This window comes from Vigna unguiculata, chromosome 1, assembly GCF_037176805.1.
Source record: "Vigna unguiculata cultivar grain cowpea cultivar isolate G323 ecotype 2 chromosome 1, ASM3717680v1, whole genome shotgun sequence".
NCBI lineage: Eukaryota > Viridiplantae > Streptophyta > Magnoliopsida > Fabales > Fabaceae > Vigna > Vigna unguiculata.
In genome coordinates, this window is record NC_140792.1 from 6,678,434 (window position 1) to 6,705,407 (window position 26,974).

The 26,974-nt window shown below is 29.8% G+C and overlaps 2 protein-coding genes and 2 long non-coding RNA genes across 4 annotated transcripts; 2 read left to right on the forward strand and 2 right to left on the reverse strand.

Moving 5' to 3' along the window:
• The first annotated feature begins 1,121 nt into the window (after positions 1–1,121).
• LOC114174167 (uncharacterized) lies at positions 1,122–2,906 on the forward strand. Its single transcript, XR_003602663.2, has 3 exons — positions 1,122–1,208; positions 1,335–1,387; positions 2,692–2,906. It is a non-coding gene; the product is annotated as an uncharacterized LOC114174167 (long non-coding RNA).
• Positions 2,907–3,320: 414 nt separating this feature from the next.
• On the reverse strand, positions 3,321–5,273 carry LOC114162506 (hypothetical protein At1g04090-like). The gene is made up of 2 exons (XM_028046427.2): positions 4,986–5,273; positions 3,321–4,853 (listed from the first exon to the last, which is right to left on the reverse strand). Exons 1-2 carry the CDS (start codon positions 5,068–5,070, stop codon positions 3,385–3,387), a joined length of 1,554 nt encoding a protein of 517 aa, XP_027902228.1. The 5' UTR covers positions 5,071–5,273; the 3' UTR covers positions 3,321–3,384.
• Positions 5,274–6,989: 1,716 nt separating this feature from the next.
• LOC114177325 (hypothetical protein At1g04090-like) lies at positions 6,990–11,624 on the reverse strand. The gene is made up of 3 exons (XM_028062654.2): positions 11,284–11,624; positions 8,989–9,072; positions 6,990–8,706 (listed from the first exon to the last, which is right to left on the reverse strand). Exons 1-3 carry the CDS (start codon positions 11,402–11,404, stop codon positions 7,157–7,159), a joined length of 1,755 nt encoding a protein of 584 aa, XP_027918455.1. The 5' UTR covers positions 11,405–11,624; the 3' UTR covers positions 6,990–7,156.
• A 10,996-nt stretch (positions 11,625–22,620) lies between these two features.
• LOC114174589 (uncharacterized) lies at positions 22,621–26,363 on the forward strand. The gene is made up of 3 exons (XR_003602692.2): positions 22,621–23,578; positions 23,720–23,803; positions 25,270–26,363. It is a non-coding gene; the product is annotated as an uncharacterized LOC114174589 (long non-coding RNA).
• The last annotated feature ends 611 nt before the right edge of the window (positions 26,364–26,974 follow it).

The following is a 26,974-nucleotide window of genomic DNA, read 5'->3' on the forward strand; positions in this document are numbered from 1 at the left end:
AATCCTTTATCTTCAAGGAAAAAGCTATAAAATATATGAGGAGAATGTGAAAGAAAGGAGTACCTTCTTTTGCACAATGGAGGGACAAAGTCTATCAGAAAGAGATTCACTACAACATATTATTCTGCAAAAACCACAAAAAAATGAGAAAAGAAACAACACTTGAGCATTTAAAGTGCAAAATCTTGACTAGAGAAAGAAGGCAGAAGCATATCAAAGTGATAAAACCAGTCTACTTGTCCATTTTCCAAAGAAATTCAACTTAGGGTGCAGAAAAGGGTAATAACCAAAAAGCTTTTAATTAATGTAAGACTTAAATTCAGATTCAAAATTGGAATAACAAGATAGAGGTTACCATAGGTACTAGGAGGAGAAGTCTATAATATAACTAACTACCCTGTTTTTATGCAGATGATTATCTATTGGGAAAAGAGACAATGAAAATGCAGTATGATGAAAGCATTAGTTTTAGCACAAACCTTCATGGAGTGAAATCCGAGAAACAAAGTCGAAGGATCGAAGGGCACGACCAAAAAGGAGAATTCTGAATGAAGATGGAGCAGACTATAGTGTTTGCTCAGCTATTACAGGATTATGTTGCAGGAATGTGAATCTCTGTATATGGGCTTCATAATTTCAAACCCTCTTTAATTTCTTACTTTCTCCTAATAATTCCATATAAGAATTCATTTTAGATTTTAACTTATTGCTTTAATTTAATATTTTATTATTCACAAGAATAGATGTGTCAAAAAAAAAAGTAATCTCATTTTATAAAGAACAAAATTGTTCTATTTTGACCAAGTGAGAATGAATTGAATAAAAATAATGAATATAGAGATTAAACAAAAATAATAAATATAGGACTGAATTGAAAAAATTAATAAATATAAAGATTGAATTGAACAAAATAAAAAATATAAGGACTAAATTGAACAAAGAAAAATAACACAACTACAAATTGACATGTAATGTAAGGCCCATCAAAATTCTGATTCTTTTCTGCCCTAAATTAAAAGGGTTGCCCCTAATTTAATGGGCCTAAGGGCTGGCCCAAAGGGGATTCAGACCCTAATCTGTCTTAATTCCATTCTTTCATTCACTTTACAGAAACACGCTCCTCCTTGCCTCCTTGAACAGCCGCAACTCTCTGCTAGGGTTAGCCATCAACCTTCTTCAAGCTAGCTCAAGCTAGGTTTTCACTCCACGTAAGTCATTCCTCAGCTCATGATTCCCCTTTTCTGGGCCCATTTTCGTTTTTACCATTAGGGTTTCGTAGTAACTCGTTCCTATTCTATTTTTACCGATTATTTTCATCTCTTTGGCCTCCTTAGGACAGTTGTGCTCACTGTGTGCGTATCGAAGTATTCCGCTAGCCCTTTTCCAGGTATGGGAAGTTAGGGTTTCTGCTAAATCGTTGGTGTCCATGATTGCTTATGTAATATTCGTGTGATTTGATGGTCTGTATACTGCTCTGAGTTTATGAAATGTGTTATTGCGTTGCTTGGATTGGATTTTGGTCTGTTATGCGAGTGAACAATGGGTGAGGACTGATAATCTCGCCCAAGCGGGCTTGCCTCGCCTAGGCGAGATGATCAGAGGCTCGCCCAGGCCTTTTCGCGCTAGGGGTCGCTCAGGCGACCAGCTCAGTTTGAGCGAGCGAGCGTCTCGCCTAAGCGAGAACGCGCAGAGGCCATTGTTCCCAAATGTCGAGCCCTCGCTTAGGCGAAGGGAGCTCGCCTGAGCGAGAGTCCCTCTCGCCTGAGCGAGACCCTTCGGCCTAAGCGAGAAGCTGGGCGAGAGTGCTATGATGTCGGTTGTTTTCTCTGTTCTTTGATAATTGGCCATGGTTGAACTGATTTATTATATTAAAAGCATGAGGGATATGATGTATGGGTTGTAAATGGTAATTGTGGTATGGTCTTGGCATGTGATTCTATATGAGAAGGTTGGTAATCAAAGTGGCATGGTATTGACATGAGATAAAATTATATATATTCATGATTTGGGGAAGAATGAGATAGTATGGATTCAACATGGAATGTGAATGAGGATGAACTACAGAGGTTGTTATGGGTTCTTAAATGCATGAATAATATTGTTTGGCTGCTTGGATATGTTTGGTATGAGGTCAGTACGTAATTCCTTGAAAATTCTTAGGTGGGATTTCAGGATCGTGCTTCAGTAGTCGGGACATAATTCCATGGCCCCTATTAGTGGGTGTCCATGGTGGTGCCCCATCTATATAATTCGGTAAGGATTCAAGGTAAGGATTGCATTCGGACACTCTAAGGAGTCAGTTGGTCTCACTTAGAGCGGACTAACTCTTGTGGTGTGAGTAGTAGGAGGCCTGAAACTCATTAAGGGCTAACCTTGTGTGTGGGAAATTGATTCATTGTAACACTTGTAACACATAGCTCGGGAGTAAGCAGAGGTATCCACCACAAGTGCAAGCATCTGCTGAATCCGACCAGATTATATGTATCCAGATGAGTCGAGTCAGAGTCTAGTGTATTGCTTGAGAAAGTCATAACATGTTGGATGATTTATAAATACTGCTTGGATTGAGTGATGGTATGTGACTGCCTGATGAATTGTTTTCTACTCTAGCTTACCCTACTATTTGTTGTTGTATGTTCTGTGGTGTGGTCTTTTCTTTTGCAATGATCATCAACTTGTTGATGTGAGCAGAGGTGAGAACTCCCCGAAATCATCAGGGTGATGGAGGTTCTGCTGCATAGTCTGCTTGGATTGGATCTAAAACTTTTTGGGCTTTCTTTATGGGCTATGGCCCATGTACTAGTCTATCTTTTAATTCCCTATTTTGATTATGTTGCACTTTGTTTCTAGTTTGGTTTTTGGGTACCGTGGTATGCCTTGGATTATTGTAAGGAGTTAAGTTTAAACTCCGGGACTGCACTGTTATATTATATTAGTATGACGTTTCCTTTAATTATGTTTATTAATTAAATGGGTGTTACATGTAACGTGCACAATTAATTATTTAAACATAAAAGATCAAATTGATAAAATTTGATGAAAATAAAAACTTAATTGAACACTCGATCAAAGGACCAAATTAAAAAAAAAATCAACAAAAATATAAACCATACTTATATTTAAACCTTAAAAAATTTCATTAAAAGTGTTACTTTCGAAGGACACACTTTTTCGCATTATAAGAGTTAATATTCCTTTATCTTTTATGTTTACTAGTTAAAGTTCACTCTATAATAAAGAATAATTTTTAAATATAATAAGTGATTCTATTTTGTAAATCTAAAATCCTAATCCAAATTGTGAATTAAGAAAAACACAAATAAAAAAATAAAGAGAAGTTTCATTTGGATAGATTTGTGGAATAAATGGTAACTAGTGTACTTCCTATTTACACCTCTCATCTCCTTCCCAGCTATCCTTCTGTTTTGGACCCTTTGGCCCATCCTTTGGACCCCAATTCATGCAATAATTTAACCATGGTGCCACTCTAATCTGTGACCCCAAACATTCAGCACCAACTATTTGAAACCCATTTGCCATATCCATCACTGCATCACTTTTAGCAGCATCATTCCTCACCCCTAACCCTCTCATCCCTTGCATAACAACCCCAGGCTTTGAAAACAATGCATGCCCATGCAAGGAAGAATAAGCCACAACCCTATTCCCATTTTGGAATTCCAACTCACATGCATCCACCCATTCACCCCCACTATGTTGTGACAAATAAACCTTCCACAGTTCTCCATTGAAGTTGCTCACCCTTAATGTCACATGCTCCCAATCCCCAACATGTTCCCCTTTTCTCCTTAGAGGAATGTTGGTGCATGCCACCTTTGCCCTTGCACCCCCATTAAATGGGTAGAAAACCCACATAACAATGTCACTGAAACTCCCACCCAACATTGCTTTCACATGAACATAAGCTTCTGCACTTGCCAAATCTCCTTTCTTTACTTTATCCCTCTTGGCTTCATCCAAAGGAAGGTCCAACCAATAGGTAACTTCATCATCAAAGGAACCACCTTGGGGAAGGTTTGACCCATTTGGTTTTATTGCATTCTCCCTTGTCACACCCTTTCTTTTCTCCATCAGCACTGCCCCATTGCTGAAAAACCAGTCCACAGAAGAAGGGAGGTACTCTTCCATTGGGTGCAAGTACATGTATGGAGAATAGGCCTTGATCATGGCCTCAACTTGAGATAAATTGGGCATGTAGGAAAACTTGGCCTTTGTGTTTTTCAAACAAGCTATAGGTAAAGGTTTAGTGTTTGTCCCTCCTCCACTTTGAGCTAGGAAGGTTCCTACACTTACTCCTTCAGCTTCAATGCCTCTCTTCATTGGTCTAACATCAAACACACCAAACCTCTTGCTTTCTGTTCTCCACAGCTTCATTGAATGGTGTCTTGTGCATTCATCAGTCAGGTATGATCTGACACACCTGATTCTGTCAAGAGAAGGCTTTTCTGGTGAGGTGGTGACGACATAGCCCACAGGTTTGTACTCATCTGGGGCTATTGGTAACCAAATGTAACCTTCTTCTTCATCTTGCTTTTTTTTCAAACACCTGGTGGTCCACACCAGGTTGTAATCAACTGGTTTGGCTAAAGCTCCATTAGAGAGTGAAGAGTTATCTTTGCCCACAAGAACCCAACCATGAAGAGGCTTGTTGTTAGGTTGGCAGTAACATCCCAGCATGAAGAATCCTTCGGATAAACCTGTTGGTTCAAAAAAAGTGACTCCAAGATTGTTCGGTCCACCTTCAAAGGATGTCCAAACTTTGTTGAATGTTGTGATTTGTGACACTAGCAACCCACCACCAAGGTCAATGGTGCCTGTTGCAAATCCACCACCTACAAAATCCATGAAGCATCACAGAAAATTACCATAACCAAATGAATCAGTAATTTTGGCCACCTTGTTTCTTATCTCATTATGCAGAAAAGAAATGAAGAAATACATGATTGAATGAATAATGCTGCTACCTTGTGGCCAAATTGGTATATCAGCAGGAAGTTTAAATGTGGTTCCAATGGGCAAATGTTTCTTTTTCTTCTGAGAACCGACCATTGTTTTAGAAGGTCGAATGTTATGATATGTCACTTTTGTTGTCCAATGAGGCTATTCATCAAACATTAACAAAAACTGTGAATTTTGCAAGAAGAAGAATATTCTTTTCGTGAAACTTAGCAACAAAAATATAATTGTAAAATGGGGTTTAGTAGTAATGTAATGAGAAAATCCTTCAAATATTTCTCTTGGCGTGAACGAACTAGCTAAGATATTGTGATCCATGCAAGATAGAGGTTATACTTTTGGGTATAGGTGATCCAGCACTTTGCTTTTTCTCCAAGAGATACTTTATTTTCATGAAGAATGAGAGAATCTTTTTTCTTTTGGAAAAACTATTCCACCACCAACCAAGATTCTATGAGAAACAGCCAGAAAAAAACAAACTAAATGAAAACAATTAATTCGTTTTATCTTAAGAAAGAAAAGCCCTTTGGATATTTAGTAAATTAAAAAGAAAATATGAACACCAGATGTGATTAGTCTCTTTATCATATAAACGGGTTTTGTAGCGTTTATATATCTTAACTATTCATTATCCTTTTCGATTGTTTTTTGTTTTCTTATGCTAATCAAGCATTATGTTATCCTTTTATTTTCCCTGTGATTAATATTTCTTGCTTCTTTTTCTATTATTTAATTAAAAATTGTGTGATTTTCCTTCTATTTTAGTTTTTCACTTTCTTTTTAATAGGATATTAACAAGGTAATGACCGATCTTTCTTTAATATTTTTTTATCAACAATAAAAAAATATATAAATTATAGAGAAGTATTTTAACCCTTTTACATATAGTAGATTATAAAAACAGGGATGGAAAGGTAAAAAAACAAAAGTATTTTTTTTTTCTGGTTTTGTTCTAGTCAAAACTCATCTTGAAGTGTGTATCAAAGCTTGGGCTCTTTCTTTTTTCACTTGATCTAGTCTTCTCTCTAGTTGTAATTTCTCATTAAGTTGGGTTTTAATGATTTATGATCAGGTCATGTCATCACGTTAATAATTTGACAATCAATTGACGGCAAGGTAAAATGTTTTGATTTTGAATTCGTATGAGAAAATTTTCAAAATTGAATATGTAAGATAAAATTTCTAAAAGCATATATAACAGTGTAGTTGTAAAATATTCATTTATGTCTTTTTACTATAAATTTAGTGGTGACATGTCCAATAATAAATAATATTAAATAAATTCAAATAAAATTTTAAATTAAACTAATTAAATTAATGTTAACTCTATAATTCAATTACATAATATATTTATTATTTTATATAAAAGAATAAGTGCACATGAATAATAGTTAATTTTGTAAGTCACTTTTAACCATAATATATTATGAACAATAATATTTTATTTCTTTTAATATTGTTATTATTTGTTCTATTTATTAATTTACTCTCAACATTTTATTTTAGAAAAAAAAGTATAATTTACTTAAACGCATATACTTTAAAAAAAGTATTGTATTTAATTAGAATACTTATATTAAAATAAATTAATATTTTATTTTGTTAGAGATGGTAATGAAATCTCTAGTTTAAGCTTTGTTAGACAATACATACGGAATAAGACTATTATACAGCAAACTTCTCCCAGCTTTATTTAATTGTGTTCCTTCATTTTATACCTTAACTAAAGGTCAAATTTATTCAATCTTCTAAAGTAAACTTTTTGTGGATTGTTTATTTATGTTTTATTTTGTTGTGTTCTTTCTTTGCCTTAACATTGTATTTTTTGTATGCATAGGTACTGAGAATGAAGAACTGATACCAGAATTTGTTTATGAAATCAAGAATCGAAAAGGTTCATCAAGAATTTGGATTTTTGTTAGATTTTTGGTATTATTACTTTACTATGTCTTTAAAATACATTGATAATATATTTTAAAGTCTCAGCAAATTTAACAGAAAATACAAACTCATTTATGAACTGGTTTGAAGAGATTGGTTGATGTTAGCTTTTCATTTTCTTAATATATTTTTCCAGTATACAGTTGGTATTACTCAATTCCATTGTCCACAGAATAATTATCATTCCTGTAACCAATTTGAAGTTTACAACCACCAATGTCTCCAAACTCTACAATCTTCACCTTTCATCTCCATTCCAATTATCCTTCACCTTTGGCCCTGTTGGTCCTTCCTCTCCCAGCACTTCACTAGGCAACTTCTTCACAATATTTTCTAAAGTAGATTTTAGCCTCCCAGGTAAGATCTTCTCAAGCTTCTTCACCTCTTCATCTATGTTATAATCAATTTTAGGACCCCATTCTCTGTAATAGTTCAGCCATGGAGGCTCCACAACTTCAGAACCCAAATACTCAGCAGAAACCAACTGAGATGCCCCCAAATCCAAAACACTGTCACCTTTATCAGTATCATTCCTTATGCCTACATCATTTTGCCCTACCAGGTGAAGGCCAGCATGAGGGTATGATGCATGACCATGCAGGGAAGAGTAATACACTGGTTTGTTCCCACTTTGGTACTCAATCTCAGAGGAATCAAGCCACATACCCTTACTGTGTTGTGAGAAATAGACCTGTTTTAGTTCACCATTGAAGTTGCTTACCCTCAGCGTCACATGCTCCCAGTCACCAACATGTTCACCTATCTTCCCCAGATTAAGGGTAAGGAACTCAACTTTGGCTCTTGCAGGTCCATTGAATGGATAGAATGTCCATATTGCAACATCAGTGAAGGTTCCTCCAAACATTGGCTTCACATGCACATAACTTATGGCACTTTTCAAATCCCCTTTCTTCACCTTCTCTTGTGCTGCTGCATCTGAGGGCAGGCCTATATAATAGGCACCATCATTGTGAGGATCCTGAGGTAGGTTAGACCCATTTGGTTTTATCATTTCGGGATTCATTTGCCCTTTCTTATACAACACTGCCCCATTGGTGAAAAACCATTCCACAGAAGATGGAAAGTAGTTTTCATCAGGATGCAAGTACATGACTGGAGAGTAAACTTGGAGTATTGCCTTGATTTGTTCCAAGTTAGGCATGTACTTTGGGATTGGATTGTTGTTTTTCAAACAAGCAATAGATGGAGGGTTAGGAGTCCCAGTTTGAGCAGCAAATGTGCCTACTCTAACACCAGGAGCTTGAATTCCCCTATTGTTTGGCCTTACATCAAACACATTGAAGGTGTCCAATCCCCAAATCAAGTTATTTGTCTCACACTGATCTGTGAAGTCTGACCTGACACACATGACTCTGTCAAGGGAAGGTTGATCTGTTGTGTTGGTGACAACATGGCCTACAGCTTTATAGCCATCAGGTGCAATTGGAAGCCAAACATAGATGGGACCATCTTGGTCAATTTTCAGAGATCCAGTGTTCCATACAAGTGTGTAATTAACTGGTTTCTTTAAGGTGGGGTTGTTGGTGTTTGCAGACACATCTTTTGCCACAAGACTCCATCCAAAGAGGGGCTTGTTGTTGGGTTGGGAGTAGCTTCCCAACATGTGGAAACCTTGAGGTATTCCTGTTGGTTCATACACTGAAAACCCTTTACCATCATCTCCACCCTCATAGACCCCCCAAACTTTGGTTAATGTTGATGCTGATGTTGACGCTTCATACACTTGCAACCCACCCAGATCAATTATTCCACTTGCAAAATTACCACCTGAATGTAGCAATTCATCACCAAATAATCAGCATGCGTTTAACTAGGTTATTCTGTTTCATCAACTTGAAACAAACATATGTTTCTGACATAAACCATTCTTAAAACAATCACTTGTTTAAGGTAGAAAACTGTTCATTTCAAAAGCAAGCAAATTGAACAAACACATAAGAGAAGTTGAAATCTGCTTATTTTAGTGAAACAAATTTTAAAAGATAAGCACATGCAAAATCACCCTTTATCAGAATCATAAGAGAATTTGAGCATTCTGATTATGTTTACCTGGAGGCCAAGCATTTTTAACAGATGCAGGAAGATTGAACGTGGTATCAATGGCAAAAGCTTGCCTTTTGTTGACGAATTTCTCTGCACAATAACATGAACTAAGACAATTACCCATTGTTGAGTTTCCAAAGAATGCGTGTCAATATATGCAAAACATGATTCCTATACAATAATACAAGTTTCTGCAAGAGCTATAGTATATTCCTTAGACCATAATTTGAAATTTTGAAGGTATTAAGATAAAAAAATAAAAATAAAAAGTGAAATTTCCGATGTTCTGTGCATTTATTTTATTTCCAACCACTGAAAAAATTACTTTATCCTTTATGTTGGAATTTTTCATAATTGTTTGTAGGGAATATCTGTGGTGTTAGTAGAATTATCATATATTATTGTATAAGCTTCACTTTTTTATGGACATAGGGTAGGAACTAGTGAAAAACAGAGTACTCTGTTATTTAAACTTTTCATGTTCTTCGTTTAGTTTTTGTGACACTAATTTGCATAGGTTTGTATTTAAATAAAACTGAACAGAACATTTTAGGTATCATCAACTGTCAAACTTTTCAGAAATGAAATAATTAATGTTAATAAAAAAAACATTAAATAGAAAACACTAAATGAAGTATAAAACTATTTTTCGTATAAGAATTATTATTATTACTACTGTTAAAACTTTACAAAACACATGAAAAATTACTAAAATAATTATAAATCACAAAAAAATATGTTGAGATTTTTTGACTATGCAAGACAGAAGAACAATTCAATTGTATGTATGAAATAGTATAAATTACATTGATCTATTTTCTTAAATGATTTATTTATAATGTATACTTAAAATATTCACTAAAACCTATTTTAAACTAACAATTACAACATTTACAACAGTTATACGATAAAAAGTATTTGTGTTTATCATGTGAAGAAAGAATAACAATGAAATAAACTAATTAAAGATATTTCCATCAAACAATAACTAATGCAAATTATAATTAGAAAATTGTCAGACAATAAAATTTCAAAACAACATCTTATAATTGAAAATGAAAGAAGTGTGATTTATTATGTAAATAAATAAGTTATATTAAATTACTTTACTTTTGGCCAAAAAAAGTGCTCCAACTTTTTAAATTTATATTATAAAACATTTGCATACTTGCTTTTCTTCTTAACTGTCTATCTTATCAATTTACTCTTTTAGTTTTAAATAATACTTCACTGTTAAAATTTGACAAAAAACAAAAGTAGCATGGTATCAAAATTAATATTGTTTGCTAAATATAAAATATAATTTATAAACTTTCCTAATTTATTGTTTTAGAAAATAAACTAAAATACTCTCTTTTTTTGTTTATTATGCCATAATTAGAACTTCCTTTTTCATAGAAGCTTGGTTTGGTTCCTCAAAGTTTTATTCTATTCTCAAGACTCTATAAAGAGATTTAAATTACTTTTTTTCTCAAATAATTAATTTTTTTTCTCTCAGGCTTTCTTATATCTTTCTTAATCAATAATCATCTTATTATACAATCTATTTTTAGCAAAATGGTGTGTCTTGAAATAGTTTTATTTGATATTAAAAACAAAAATATTATTGTTTTTATAAATATTAAATAAGTGAAAAAATATATAAAATATATTCCATGACACAATTAAAAAAAATATGTGGCTTCCTCGTGCCACAGTCCCCAATTTATTCCTTTTTGGTGGATTTTTTCTATAAACTAAAAAGAATGTTAATGGAAACATATGCCAAAGACGAAAGGACAAAGAAAGGCTTTAAAAAAAAGGTTTGGCCATCCACACCTGACTAACACCAACTGTGGCTAATCAATAGCATTTATCTATGCATTAAACAAAACTTTACCATTAATTAATCTCTAATCAAATAAAAATTAATATATTTATTAAAAATGAGATTATTTCAGTAAAATTAATATATTTAGAGAAAATATATTATAGGCAAATTATTTTGTTTTAACACATATATTTGTTTGTTTTAACAATGTTATAGTGTGAATTAGAAGCAGGAGCAATTAAAAAATAAAAATAAAAATATAAAGTAAATATAACGTTAAACAGATGAGTTTTAAAACATATTTTCCCTTATCAGTTTCTCTGCACATAGTTTTGATTTGTGAGTGTCATATACTATGTTTTTTCCCTATCTCTTTCTTATGCAGGGAAAGATCTGAGTAAAGAAGAGAGAAAAGAAGAAAAGCAAATCGAAATAAAAGAAGAAAAAGAAGATAAAGCAAGAATGGCAGAGAAGAGAAGAAAAGAAAGTACCTTTAGAATGATGGTTCTTCCATGGCACATGCAGCTTCTTCCATGGTGGAATTGCAGGAACCCCTATTACCTGTGTTGCCAGCACAAACACAGCAAAAACAATCCTCACATTGCCACCCATTTGTCACACTTTTCAACTGTTGTTAATCTCAGATCTCTCTCATATACACTCTTTGCCAAACCCAAATAGTCAAAAAAAACTCACCCCAACTGCAGCAAAAAAAGCACAGTGTTTGGTTGTGGTTGGTGTTTCACAATAATCAAATTAATATATAATGGAGGTGTTGTTGGGTATGGGTTGGATTCACTAAAGCTTTTGTCTTTTGGCTGATTGAAACTTTTGTGGCTATGTCTCTTCCTCTTAAAATAAAGTATTTGCAAAAAGTTTACCATTAAGGTTTTTCCCTCTTTTGCTTCTCCTGTGATTCTTTAAATCTATCCAATTTTTCAAGATATTGGAACTTTTTGGTTTTTCTCCACTTCGGTTCTCCCTTCCATCTTATAGTCATAAATTAATAAATATTGTGTATAAGAGAAATGATAATCAATATTACTTGAGAAAGTATAATACTAAAGGAAAATATTTTTTCACATGCATCAGTTGACAATTCATTTTTTAAAAGTATTTAATTATTAAAAAATTTAATTTTTATATTTATAAAAAAATATATTAAAAAGTAAAATAGTAGATATATAAAGTATATGTACAAATTTATTGATGTCAAAATAATAGTAACTGAAACTAAAAGAGCTTTGAATGTTTTCAAATATTATACAATGTAAGTGTTTTTCATTTGACACTTTTAATGGAAACTATTAAAAAAGAGGAGATATCACGTGATAAGAATTATAATATATATAAATCCATGATTTGCATATGATGATGAATACACCAAAAGGATCATAGAGGTTCCACCAGTTTAATTTTATAGAATATTTTAATGAATTATATTAATTATTAAATATAATGTGATGGATGCTTTTGGTTTTGGAATTTAAGTCATTAAATATATTTGACTTTTATTTAACATTCTTAAAAATAATTAAATGCTGCATAAAAACAGGATAAGCTCATGTAAAGGGTGGAAAAAAAAAAGTCTTTAAGCGGATATACCAGGAACAATAATAAATAAGAATTAATATTCTACGTAATAAGAATGTGAATGAAAGGGATAATAGAAGTGGAATACTATTACCTTTTTAGCAAAAATCATTTGGTACTTTCTTTTATGTGTAGAATAAAAATACAATAAATTTTCATAGTTCTAATAAAATGGTAGTAGAAATTTATATTTCTTTTTTTTTTCTTTTTTTCCATCTCAAAAGAATACACGCATGTGTAAATTAATTAAAGTTAAATAATGAGATCTTAAAAGTTCAAATAACAAATAAATAGATTTTATTTTTCAAATATTTAATTACTAAAAAAGAAACAAGGAGCTACTTTCTTACTTAGATTAGAGCATCTCCATTATAGGATGATACATTGAATTATAAGAACAAAACATCTCCATTGAAATATACTAACATGGGAAAATATAAGACATGGTCATAAAAATAAAAAATTATTATTTTTTATCCTAAATATATATAAATAAATAAAACAAAATTATTAACGAGGATGTTGATTATAAAATTTTGCATTAGGAGAAAAATTAAGAAAAACTCTCAAAATAACATAATTCAGTGAAATCAAAATTAAGATATATTTTTACTAAATACTTTTAAATTTTTGAAAAATTAAAATTACAAATGGCTATGTGAGTTTTGGTTCACATCCTCTCAATTCATCAAAATTTGATGGTGGAAAGAATTTAATTTTTAACCTGTCACTCTATTTTGGTTCATTCTTCCTAATTTATCAAAATGCTCGATTAAAGATGAGAGGAAATGAATTGATTATTTTATGATCAAAATTAAAATTCACAATTAATTTAAAAAATAATTTTTACATGTCATATTATTTAAAGATGTAATAATATAATAAATTAAATTTCAATTACAGCATATCAATCTGTTTGGTTAACTGTGAACCGACGACAAAACGAGTTTGGTATTAAATAATCTAATTTTTAAAAATTTTTTTATTTAAAAAGTATAAATTAAAATATAATTGCATAAAAAGATGAGAATAAAAAATAAGAATTGTAGTATAATTATCCGATTATAAAAGAGATAAATAATGTCTTTTTTTTACTTTTTAAAAGTAAAATAGTGTAGTATTTTATTTCAAGTTATGACATAAAATGACATGACATAATGAACGTTACCCTCATTACGAGAATGAGAGGATGAGGTAACGTAGATTTGGTTATTTCAAGACTGTGGGAAATTTCGCAGCACAATGATCCAATTACTCGCACTTTTGTTGCGAAGCTGATAACGCGTATTCGTCGAAAACTGCGTAATTAACCTAACCAACCACAAATACACCAAAACGGAACACAAAATAAGGTTGCTTCTTGTGTATACTTGGTTTGTCAGAATTCTTGAATTTATTTTATAACCAATCAATTACACTTTATGTTTAACAGTCTTAATTAAAATTTGTCAACATGTCAGAATATTGTTGATATATTATCAAAATTTGTGTCCAATATTAATGTCATAAACCAGTTTTCAAGAAATATTTATTAGTCTTTATTGCTACTTCTCTTTGTGTTTGGCAGATTTAACAGGGTAGCAAACCATTTATTTTATTAATTTATTAGTCAATTTGAGTAAATACAAAAAGAATGAATCCTTAAAAGTAACGTAAAAGTACCTATAATTTATTTAATTTTATTTTACTATTTTTTTCTTTATATTTTAGTCTATTTATTTTATTGTTTTTGACTTTTTTATATATTATTATTGTGTGAACTAGAAAAAGGTTAAAAGTACACTGCTGTTTAAAAGATAATATTTGATTATTTTAGGTTAAAATATTCTTTTGTCCAATTTTTGTCAAATTTTTTTAAATAAGTCATAATTTTAGTTTTGTGTTCAAATAGGTTCTAATTTTCGGCAATTTTGTTCAATTGGATCTTTTTTGCTAATATCGTTTAAATCATTAACGGCCATTAGAGATGGCAAATAAACCCGTCCCCGTGGGTATTGCCCGAACCCGTCCCCGTTTTGACGGAGAATCCCCGCATTGACTGGTATGGGTATGGGTATGGGGAATCCCCGACTTTTTCAATTGGGTATGGGGATGGGTATGAGATGTACATATCCCCACCATAATACCCGTCCCCGCCATATCTTCATTCTCGTTTAAATTATTAAAATATTCACAATTAATTAAGTAACCCTATATATATATATATATATATATATATATATATTATTTATTTATTTTAATTATTTGGTTTGTCATGAAACTCATTCGTATGTTATCATAACCTTTATGTAATTATGTTAAAATGATGTATGTTAATTAAAAAAATTGTATGCCTCACATTTGAATATTTCTATTATTTTTTTAATACTTTTATTTATTATATATTTTCCTTTCACATGAGAATGTTTATACTCTCAATTTAAGGTAATATAAAAAAAAATTTACTTATTATTATTATTATTATTAACTTTTGTTTAATTTGAAGAACTCTTTTGTTTCATTAAAATAATTTTCGTTATTTTTAAACCATTGAGTATATATGTTGATATTTGAAAAGTTTTCTTAGTTTTCTAAGATATTTTTCATCTTATCATACATTAATTATACATTTGATTTCCTTTGTGCGATTTCTTTCGATAGTCTCTCAAATTATTTTTAAAACACACATTTGTTAGTTTTTTTTATATTTTTATTTATTGTTTTTATTTTCAATGTAGAATAATATTTCGATATATTCTATCTAATTATTTTTTATTTTATAACTCATTATTAATCATACTGTAATTTTTTTACTTTAAATTATGTTTGAAGTGGTTAAAATTATATATATATATATATATATATATATATATATATATATGTAATGATATTTAGGAATAGTGTATCATAATTCACTACAAGAAAAATATGAAATAGTGACTAATTTAGTCAGTAACCCATATCAGTCACTATTTTTCGTCATTGGTGGTAGTAGTTGATTTATTTTCTGAATCAATGATTAAATTAGTGACCGATTCAATGATCAAATCGGTACTTGATTTAGTGACCAATTTAATTACTAATTTATTTGTAATTTAATGACAAATTTTTTGGTCACTAATGATATTTCTATTTAATTTTAACCACTTCAAACATAATTTAATAATTAGTTCTCTAAGGTATTTTTCATCTTATCATACCTTAATTATACATTTGGTTTCCTTTGTGCGATTTCTTTCAATAGTCTATCAAATTATTTGTAAACACACATTTGTTAGTTTTTTAATATTTTTATTTATTGTTTATTTTCATTATGTAGAATAATATTTCGATATATTCTATCTAATTATTTGTTATTTTATAACTCATTATTAATCATACTGTAATTTTTTCACTTTAATTGTATAAATAACTTTTATTTACTACAATATAAAAATTTAATGTAATTGTTATGCATTTTTTTTTGTTACTATCCAACATATATTGAAGTTCAAAAGATACAAAATCTATGTCAAAATTTTATTATTATGTTTATTATTTGTTCTTTGTGTCATTTTGATCAAGTAATATATTATAACTTTTATTAGTGTATAAAAAAGTGATTCATTAGAATTTAAAAAATTGAAGTAAGCAAACATTTAAAATATATTTTAATTTGAATATTTGTTTTCCTTTTATATTTTTTTGAAATATTTTTTAATTTTATCAACTAAGTTAATTAATGTTGTAGTTTACAAATTTAATAAATGTTTTGGTTCTCATGAAATTTTATTTAGTATTCTAATCTAAAATGTAAACAATTATAATTTATTTCAAAGTATTTGATATGGAAGAAACAATCATCCTCCTAATATTGAATATTTGATAATATTATGTTTTCTTTACCGTAATTTTTTTCTTTTATAGAAATTAATATTGAAGTAGTTAGAACACGGGTACGGGTATGGCTACGAGATTATACCCGTTACCCGATGGGGATGGGAATGGGACAAAAGTTTGATACCCGTTGGGTTTGGGTATGGGGATGGAAATGAATTTTTTATGCGGGGATGGGTATGGGATAGCGAAACCCGTCCCCGTCCCGCCCCGTTGTCATCCCTAACGGCCATGAACAGTGTTTGTCACGTGTCATCGTGGTTTTTTTTTTGAATTTTTTTGATTTTGATTTTTTATTTTTTTTTAAGTTTATTTTAATTTTTTTTAAATGTACACATGTCAACCCAGTAGCGTGTCATGTGTCACTTCATGGTTTTTTTTTGTTTTTTTTTTTATTTTTTTTTTATTGTTTTTTAAATGTTCACGTGTCAACTCAGTAGTGTGCCACGTGTCAAAGTCAATGTTCTATATTCAATTTGGTTCCTATATTTGTTACTTTTGTTCAATTTAGTCCCAATTTTTGTTAACATTAACCAATTTGGTCCCTATCAAAGATGTGATCAAATTTAATTTTTATATCAAAGTTATAATGATGTGAATTTTAATATATTATATAAAAATATTTAATAAAAAAAGTGAATTTTAATATAAAAATTAAATTTAGTTTCAATTGGAAGAGGGACCAAATTGGTTAGTTTTAACAAAAATTGGGACTTAATTGAACAAAAATAACAAATATAGGGACCAAATTGAATATAGAATATTGAATTTGACACGTGGCACGCTACTGGGTTGACACGTGGACATTTTAAAAAATTTAAAAAAAAATCCAAGAAAAAATTCAAAAAAATATAAATAGTAAAAAAATTCAAAAAACCACAAAGTGACACATGGCATGCTATTGGGTTGACAAGTGTACATTTAAAAAAAATTCAAAAAAAATTCAAAAAAAGAATCAAAAAAATTCAAAAAAAACACAAAATGACACGTGGCAGTCAATGTTCATGGCTGTTAATGATTTAAACGGTGTTAGCAAAAAAGGACCCAATTGAACAAAATTGACGAAAATTGGGACCTCTTTGAACACAAAACCAAAATTAGGACTTATTTGAAAAAACTTGACGAAAATTGGGACCAAAAAGGTATTTTAACCATTATTTTATTACTAAAAAAATTTAAATATGTAATTTTTATATATTTTTTATTAATTGAGTTTATTTTATAAAATTTATCTTTTTAAAAAAAATTATTCGATCATAATCTTAAATAAAGTAAGTTTATATTTTATTTTAGTTTTTTAATAAATTTGATGCATGTGAGTATTGTTAGGCTTGTATGTGTCATCTAAGAGTTCAAGATAAATATTTGTTCACCTATAATTGTTAAGGTATTCTTAGATTGTTGAAATGAGTTTTTTTATGTGCTAATATTATATCTTGTGTGAGTGTAGGTCTTTAGAGCCAATAGAGTTCTTTGCGATAAAAGCTCGCAATTAAGATAATGGAAGCTAGTATTTCTATAATAGTATTTAAAGTGTTTAATTGGATGTCATGAAACTCTAATACATTGATTAAGAGTAAAGTAGCCATGATGATTGATTTAGTATATTTGAATGGTAGAAATGTTGAGTTTTAGTTGTTTGTATGTGAACTAAATTATTTTTGGTAAACTTTTATGTGAGTTGAGTTATGAGTTAAAATAACCCAGGTAAACCAAAAACCAAATGATCAGTATGATACATATAATTGTCTCTGAAATCTAATATGACGTTGGATGGGACTACAAGACCGTTGGACACTAGAAGGAAAATAAAAATCCAGAGAGAACTAGAGTTATAGGGCCTTGGGCATCATCCAAACATCGTTGGGCGCTTAAGGCGTTGGGAGCCAACAAAATCGTGATAGGTGCCATCTAGAATTAAATTCTAAGGAGCTCCAACGACTTAGGGCACTAGGCACCAAGTGGCTATTGTTAAGCGTCAAACAGGGCACTAGCATTGGACCCTTTTCGCTAGGCGTAAACTACAACTTCAGTTCCAATGGGCCTTGCTAGACGGAAATGGGTTAGCACTGTGCACAAATAACTAAATTTCAAGAATTAACATGTTTTAGATTTTACATTTATGTGTATGTGTTGAATACTTATTGAAAAGGTTAATGTGATGTATGAATGAAATGAATGAGTGATGTTAAAATGCTCTAGATTATATATATGATGAAGAATTTTTAGAGGAGAAATATTGATTGTTGATTTGATGAGAGTGTAGTGGCTTTCTAAGTAGAAAGTAATTCACTCAATCGAGTTTTAGGGTGTATTAAAGGGGAGTTTGAGGAGATTGTCTTGGCTCTGCTAGTATCCAACTCATATAAAGGAATGTACCTAGTTGGGAGAGTCGAGGGAGATTCCTACTATTTGTGTTAGTTTGAAAGAAGACCAACCTTGTAAATAGAAGGAATTTACCTTGTCATACTTAAGGGAGACATTTGTCCTAGTTTATTGCTCTATGAGAGTACGCTCCTTGTGTGAGATAGTATGATAGGTGCATCATCTCTGATTTTACTCAATATACGTGTCTTATGGAAGTAGAGTCAAATGTCTAGGTTATCATAACCATGTGGACAATGGTTTTATCACTACAAAAAAAATTGCATTTACCTACAACTAAAATTCATAGGTAATGACAAAAATTCATGGGTAATAAAAAATTACCCACAGATTACTGACAATACAACATCCATAGGTAATCATCTTGTAAGTACTAACTTACGGACTTTTGGTTTGTGGAAAAGATCAATCCATGAGTAATACATACAGACCACCATCCGTGGATAATTTCTCACGGATCAACTTCTGTGGATAATACATAAGGATTACCACTCGTGGATAATTTTCCACGAATCAACATTCTTGGTAATACGTACAAACCACCATCTGTGGGTAATGCCTATGGGTATTTGTTGTCTTTCAATGTAATTTTTCACACCTATCCAAATCAAATCAAATTATAACTTAATCCAAAATTCAAATGAAACTAAAACAATCCAAATTTCAAATTATATTGAAACACAATCAAAGTTCTAAAACTTAAACACAAATTCAAAAGTAATGTAAATAAAATAAACATATAAATCACTAAATAGAAAACATCAAATGTTTACTTTAACTATTAAACATCACCCTAGCAAAAGTAAACATAAAGCTCTTCAAGAATTGATTCAAAGCTCATAATGCCTCTTGATGCTCCTTTTCCTCTACATGATCTTCCGATTTGTGACCAACTATCAAGAGAGAATCCATGAAGGTAAGTCAACACCATGAACTTTCCCTCTCCTAGAATCCTTGCCCCTTTAGCACAATAAGAAACCAAATCACTAGATCTTACAACCTTCAAGGAAAAACTAAACTAGTTATCTCCATCCTTTAAAGTAACAATCCAGAACAATAATTAACTTGTTTCATATAACTCGTGACAAATATACACATATACACCTCTGTAACAACATCTTGGCTAATTTTCTATTTTCTATGGAGATAGACAATAAAAATTCAATTACGATACTTTCAACTTATGTTTTTAGATAATTGTGCATGGTTACAAACATATGATCAAACATCCTAGGACCTAGACCATGTGTCGAGAAGGAAACCCAAGTAAGTTGAACAAACCTAAATCCAACAACTTCCAAAATACTAGCATGAAGTTAAGGTACTTCAAGGCTCAATGTTTATGATCATAATAACAAACATCATGACTTCTTGTTAGAGAGAATATCAAAGTTACAAATTCTATACCAGGACTTCCATATTTAAAGAAAGCAACCATGCATAAATTGCTAAAGAGGAAAAAAAAATAAAGAGACAGCAGTTGAGCGATACCTTACTAACTTTTGACTTCTTTCCTAGACCATTCAATATTCTTGTTATAAAAGCTTTCATGGCCTCAATATGAATGCCACCATCAATAGTGAGTATATTATTAGCATATCCCAGTATTGCATCTGAGTATGCATCTTCACACCTAACAAAGAAGAAATTAATGGAATCACATATGATAAAAAGGAATTACTAATATTATATAGAAATCTCCATTTGCTCTAGACGTAGTCAAACACTTAATCCTTTAGAAGTTTAGCTCTAATACCAACTACAAAAAATAACCAAATATGCAAGGAGAGAGAGTTGAATTGGTATTTAATTATTATTTTTTTTTGTAGTTTTTACAAAGTATCAAATATTGATTTACACTTAGGTGATAATTTTATACAATGATGTCATAAACTTTTTAAAACTTAGTTCATAAAACTTTCCTTCTTTTGTTGGTGCAAACGATAATATGAAATGAACAATAAATAAATGGAAAGAAAGATTTAATTTGTTTTTTTACTAGTTCATTTATTAAAGATTACATCTAATCCTTAATGAACAAACTGACTTCCAATAAGTGCACTAACACTACAAAGATACAAATGAGTATTATTTGGAACATAACTATTTCTTACTAAAACCTAAGTATTATTTGAATATAAATCACTCATAGATAAAAACCTTAATTATTATTTGACTTCAATCACTCTTGGCTAAAATCTTGAGTATTATTAGGAACCTAGCCACTCCTGCCTAACCCATTGACTATTATTTGAAAAACAACCACTCACGACTAAAACTAAGTATTCTTTGGATAATAGAAAATCTTGGTTAAAAAAGAATATTCTTTGGACAAGAACCACACATGGCTAAAATTGAAAGGTTGACAAAGAAAATTATCTAAAAGATAACTTGATTACTCACTAAAAGATGAGTTATATCTTATGATGAATACAAGATTTAGTTCACTCTTTTAGAACATAAAATGTTCTTCCTTACAATTACAAAGGTTAATGAGAACTCAAAACTTGTGCTTGTTCTTGTTGCAAGACTTTTGTTAGTCTTTCTTCCTCGAATAGATCTTCTACATATAGAACTTAAGAAGAAAAGATTTGTTGCATATCCTTTATAGTTGTTGTGTGTATCTTCTTCTATTACCATTTTTTTTGTATCTAAGCATGTTTTAAAGCTTTAAGACGTATTAAATGCTCTTGACTTAACATTAAATGTGTATGATTTCTTTGGCAACACTTTTGGAGTATGAAAAAGTTTCTTCATACACAATTGACTTCTTTACATATTTTGGGTAAAATAAGGGCTTGACACAATTGACTGACTCCATAACATTAATATCCACCTTTTCTAGAAAAAATGTTTATATGAACATTGTTTAGTATGATGTTCTTGAAAGAACAAAGAAGTGTATAGATCCTACAAGCATAAAATAAACATTTAAGGTGTGTTCACCTATGAATATGAATTTGAGGGAGAATGAATGGATAAATTTGAGGATACAGTTTTTTGTGTTTCTTTTAAGGAATTTGAAGATAAAAATTGATGAATTTAGAGTAAAGTTTGTAGAAATTTGTAAGAGATTTAATGAATGTGATAAAATAAAAAAATTCAATAAATTAAAATATAAAATTAGTTTTTTGCCCTTGTAGTTATTATTATTATTATTATTATTATTATTATTATTATTATTATTATTATTATTATTATTATTATTATTACATAACCACATTTTTTTTTAATTCTCACAAAAATTTGAAGTTTTCAATTATTTAACGTAGTATAGGAAAATGACAATAAACATGTCTCTTGATTTGAATTAAGATTTACGTTATAATATTAAAGGAAGAATCACCACTTAATTTTTACAAAATCTTTCATCTTATTTTTGTTTAGGAATAATGCAGGGAACATAGTTTTCATTCAAAGCAATGGATATGACTGCTTTCAAAAAAGTTGGTTGGCTCAACTCAAATCCACCATCAATTGCTGACATTGCTGGAAAATCTTAATGATAAGAAAGATCATGGATCCCCAATACTAGAATAGATTCCCTCAATACTAGAATCAATTCCCCCACTTCTCATAAAACCAATTTATATATGTAAACCGTGGGAATCGGTTCCCCACGTTCATAACCGATTCCTCACACTATATATATATATATATATATATATATATATATATATATATATATCCAATGCATAGCTGATTTAGATATTACATTAATATCTTCTACTTTTTTTATTTATTTTTCATCTTTATATTTAACTTTTTGTTGTTTTTTTTCTTCATTCTCTTTTTGCCTATTTTCTTTATGTTCGCTTAACAATCTTTTATTTTCTTCTCTTCCTCTACTTTTTTTTTTCTTTTTTTCTCTTTTTTAACTTCTCACTTATTTTTTTCTCCTTATTCTTTCTCTTTGTTTCTCTTAACACTCTCATCCCTTCTCATCTTCTACTATAAAACTAAGAATCCAAACTACTAGGGATATTATCCTAAAGCCCACATCTGAAATTTTGCCACGTCTCTTTTTATTTGGCTTTTTGGTCTTTTTATATTTTGAAATTGTAGTTAGAAAAAATCAACCACCTCACTGCACCAAATCCTCTCCACAAACGAGCATTTGATTTTTTACATGACATTTTGGTTGGCGCGAAAGCAAAAAGCAGATGATGTGATTGGCTTTCTTTTCAAAGCAGAGGCTTGATGAGCAAGCTTCTACCACCACCAGCAAGGGTTAATAAAATATTGGAGTTGGTTCTTGAACTATCCTTCTTTTTGTAGTTCCTTCTGTACATCAGGAACAAGCTTCCTACTGTTGTATCTCGAGTATGTTGGTTTAAGGTTTTCTTCTTCATTTTCGTCTGCCATTATTTGTGATGTTTTTCTTCATACATCTTTTTTTCCATTGATCCTTCTTCTCCGTAACTTCATACATTATTCTCCTCTGTTGATCGTTGTTCTTCATAAATCTTTCTTCTTCTTCATCAAAAGTTAATTTTTTTTATTTATTATTTTTCATGCATCATTCTCCTTTATGCATGGTTGTTCTTCTTGATCAAAGGTTATTTTTCTTCTCTTGAACACGTTTTTTCTATGTTGTTCTTGATGAAAGACTTTATTTTTATAAGTTTTTTTAGTTAAATATGGTGTACCCGCGATTTAGTATTTATTGAAAGTCATTTTCAGATGTTGTTCTTTGTGAAAGGTTCATTTTTTTTTATATATTTATTTTCAGTTGAACCTTTTGTTTATTGATGAAAGTTTAAATATTTTTACTTTTTTTCTGTTGAACATGGTGTCTTCATGTATTTTTTTTTTTACTTCTTATGTGGTCCTTCTTTTCCTTCTTCGTGAACTGTTTAGTTTTTTTATTATTTTAGTGTTGAAGAAGATGTGGAGTGTGGTGGCTGCCAGGGTGGTCCGTGGAGCGTGGTAGCTGACGTAGAAGTTGCAGCGGTGAGTTTTAATTTTCTTTCTTCTCTGTGCCAAAGTTTCTATTTTTCTTTATTTTTTTCCATACAATTCTTCATTATTCTTATTATCATTTTAAATTTGTCCAGCTTACCCTTTGATTTGATGAACGTTTATCGTGTGAAGGGTTGTTAAGGATCACAGAATGTCAAGGAAGGATGTTGGATAAAGGTTTTGCTTCTGGAATCAATACTTTTATAACTTTGGGAGGTAAGTATTTATTCTAACATATTCATACACATTATTGGTTGTTATACATCTCCTTCCGTAATTTGATTCTTGGATATTCTTTTGCTTCATTTTGATTTTATATTTACATTATTTCAATTAAAATGTTTAAACTATGATGATAAAAATGCAACCATTATTTTGTGATGGTTAAAATACTCCGTTGGTCCTCGTTTTTGTAGCAAAATCTCAATTTGGTCCTAGTATTTTGATTGGTCTCAATTAGGTCCTCATTTTTGTAAATTAGTATCAATTAGGTCCTTTCCGTTAGTAGAGAACTAACACCGTTAAGTAGGTGCCACGTGTCAGCTTCTCATTTTTTTGAATTTTTTTGAATTTATTTTTTTTTTTTGAATTTTTTTTAAATTTTTTTTTAAATTTTTTTTAAATTTTTTAAAAAAATATTTATGCCACGTGTCACTTCTGTAATGTGTCACGTGTCAATCTAATATGGTGACACGTGTCACATTAATGTATGAATCTCAATTTGATCCTTATATTTGTTAATTTGATTTGATTTCAGTCCCAAATTTTTTTAAAATAATTTTAATTTCATATTCTCCAAATTTAGAACAAATTTAATTTTTTTATAAATGTAATGATGATACTTTTATTACAAGTGATATTTCTATTACATATTTTTAACAACATTTAATTTATTTAAATTTATATTTTACATTAAACTTTATTTAAATTTTATTTTAAAATTATAAATATATAAATTAATAAATTTATATTCGAAATATTTGTATAATATTCAATATCAACAATATTTTAGAGTTGGCTTAAAAATAACAATTTTATAAATTCAAATTTAAAATTTTAAAATAATTTTATAAAAAATTAAAATAAATATATTTAAAATTTTAATATTAAATATTATTAATATTATTAAAATATTTAATAAAAATATCAATTTTAATAAAAATAATCATAACATTATATAAAAGTAAAATTTGGTCTAAATTTGGATTGCCCGAAATTGAAATTTTTTTAAAAAAGTTGGGACTCAAATCAAATCAATTTAACAAATATGAGGACCAAATTGAGATTCATACATTAATTTGACATGTGTCACCATATTAGATTGGCACATGGCACATCACAGAAGTGACACGTGGCATAAATATTTTTTTAAAAAAAATTAAAAAAATTTAAAAAAAAATTAAAAAATTAAAAAAAAAATTAAAATAAATTTTAAATAAATTTTAAAAAAAAATTAAAATTCAAAAAAACGAGGAGTTGACACGTGGCACCTACTTAACGGTATTAGTTCTCTACTAACGGAAAGGACCTAATTGATACTAATTTACAAAAATGAGGACCTAATTGAGACTAATAAAAATACGATGACCAAATTGAGATTCTGCAACAAAAACGAGGACCAACGGAGTATTTTAACCTTTTGTGATCTACATTTACTACTTTATTTGTTTTGTCCACAACAGGGCCTCATCTTTTTCTTTCCAAACGAAAACTTTTGAATTGCATTGAGATTGAGAGGTACTACTCAAAGACTACGTTCGAAATACTAGCTATAAAATAAAGGAAGGAGTGGATCATGTGGGAGGGGTTGAATTCCATTTATGGCAAGCATGTAAGCTCCATTTTCAATTAATGTGTCACAGTTGCACATTTTATATATGTTAATTCCGTATTTGAGAATGGCATATTACCTATGTAATCTACTTTTTCTGTTTTTGATGTTCTTAGGCTTGGACTTATGAATTGTAATATAGATTTGCAATAACAAATTTGTGATTCAAGGATGTTTTCTATGCTATCAATTGCTTAGGCTGATGTTGATGGGAACAAAGTATTCAATTATGGCGAGTTTGCAGTCATGATAATTCACTTGCAAGAATGATGAATATTTCTAAAAACATTCATGTTTTCTGACAAAGACAATAGTCATTATATTGAGTTTGGCGAGCTAGAGACAACATTAGTAGATGAGTCAAGAGAAAATGACACCATTATATTAGATGACAACATGGATTATACATGATGAGGTAATACATTAGTCTCTTATTTATCTTTTTTAATCTGATTACTTTTTTGGTTGAATTTTCTAGATTTTTTCCTAATATGATATTTTGATTATTGATTGATGATTTTATTACAATGTTGCAAAGAGGTTCAAATATAGTGAATTGGAAGTTGATATCCTGTAATTATTGAGAAAGTTACAACCTTTTAACTTCTTCAACAATGAATAGTATTTTTTGAAGACATGATTGATGCTTTTGTTCTTTGCCATTGGTTGGACCAAATGAAAAATGTACATGGTCAAGTTGATGGTGCAAATGTACATGGTCAAGTTGATGGTGCAAATGCATATGCTGAAGCTTTATTGATTAGTTCTCACATCGTAGACATTATGTAATTATTGTTGATGCTTGGATGTTTGATGGATCCATAGGAATAGTCTTTGTAATTTGGAAAAGCTAAAGTGTCTCATTTTGATAATTGCTTTCAAATGTCCTTGGATTAATGTAAGTTTTCGTCTTGAAATTTATTTTATTAAAGCTTTAAATGTGAAGGTTGGTTGTGTTGTATTCTTCCGAGTTTGGATTTGAATTTCATTGTATTATCACCAAAGAATGAATATGATTTCGTAAGTTGATTTAATCTAAAAGAACATTAATCTTAATAAAAAAAAGTTAATGGCCAAATTATACGATACAAAAATCTCAAACAAACCAATATTTGTTTGACTTTAATCAGATGAACTCTAATATGAACTCTAATATTAGTAATTAAGCAAATTAATCATAAATAATAATACATAATATTCTGTTATTAAAACAAATTAAAATCACTCTCTTATATAACTGTAAATAGTTATAATAATTAAATACATCAAATTAAGAAAAAAGAGTATATTTTTATTGTCTATAATGGGATGACAACAGAATTTAAAAAAACATAAACAAAATTGATTAATGAAACTTACGAGATTATATTGCACAATATATCTACGTTTAAATTTAATAATAGCATACAAATTATATTTCATTTTAATATATTATATAAGTATAAGATTTAATCATAAATGTTATAATATAATCATTTTATTTTATTATGCATCACTAATAATAAACGTTAATGTAATAAGATTTTATTATTTATCCTCATCTGAAATAAAAAAAA

Bases quoted from the DNA above. Each gene is read 5' to 3' on its own strand.
- LOC114162506 (XM_028046427.2), bottom strand. From the start codon at position 5,070: ATGGTCGGTTCTCAGAAGAAAAAGAAACATTTGCCCATTGGAACCACA. The intron at 4,854-4,985 runs GTAGCAGCATTA...TGGATTTTGTAG, and splicing joins TATACCAATTTGGCCACAAG to GTGGTGGATTTGCAACAGGC.
- LOC114177325 (XM_028062654.2), bottom strand. From the start codon at position 11,404: ATGGGTGGCAATGTGAGGATTGTTTTTGCTGTGTTTGTGCTGGCAACA. The intron at 9,073-11,283 runs GTACTTTCTTTT...GTTATTGTGCAG, and splicing joins GAAGAACCATCATTCTAAAG to AGAAATTCGTCAACAAAAGG. The intron at 8,707-8,988 runs GTAAACATAATC...TGCTACATTCAG, and splicing joins TAAAAATGCTTGGCCTCCAG to GTGGTAATTTTGCAAGTGGA.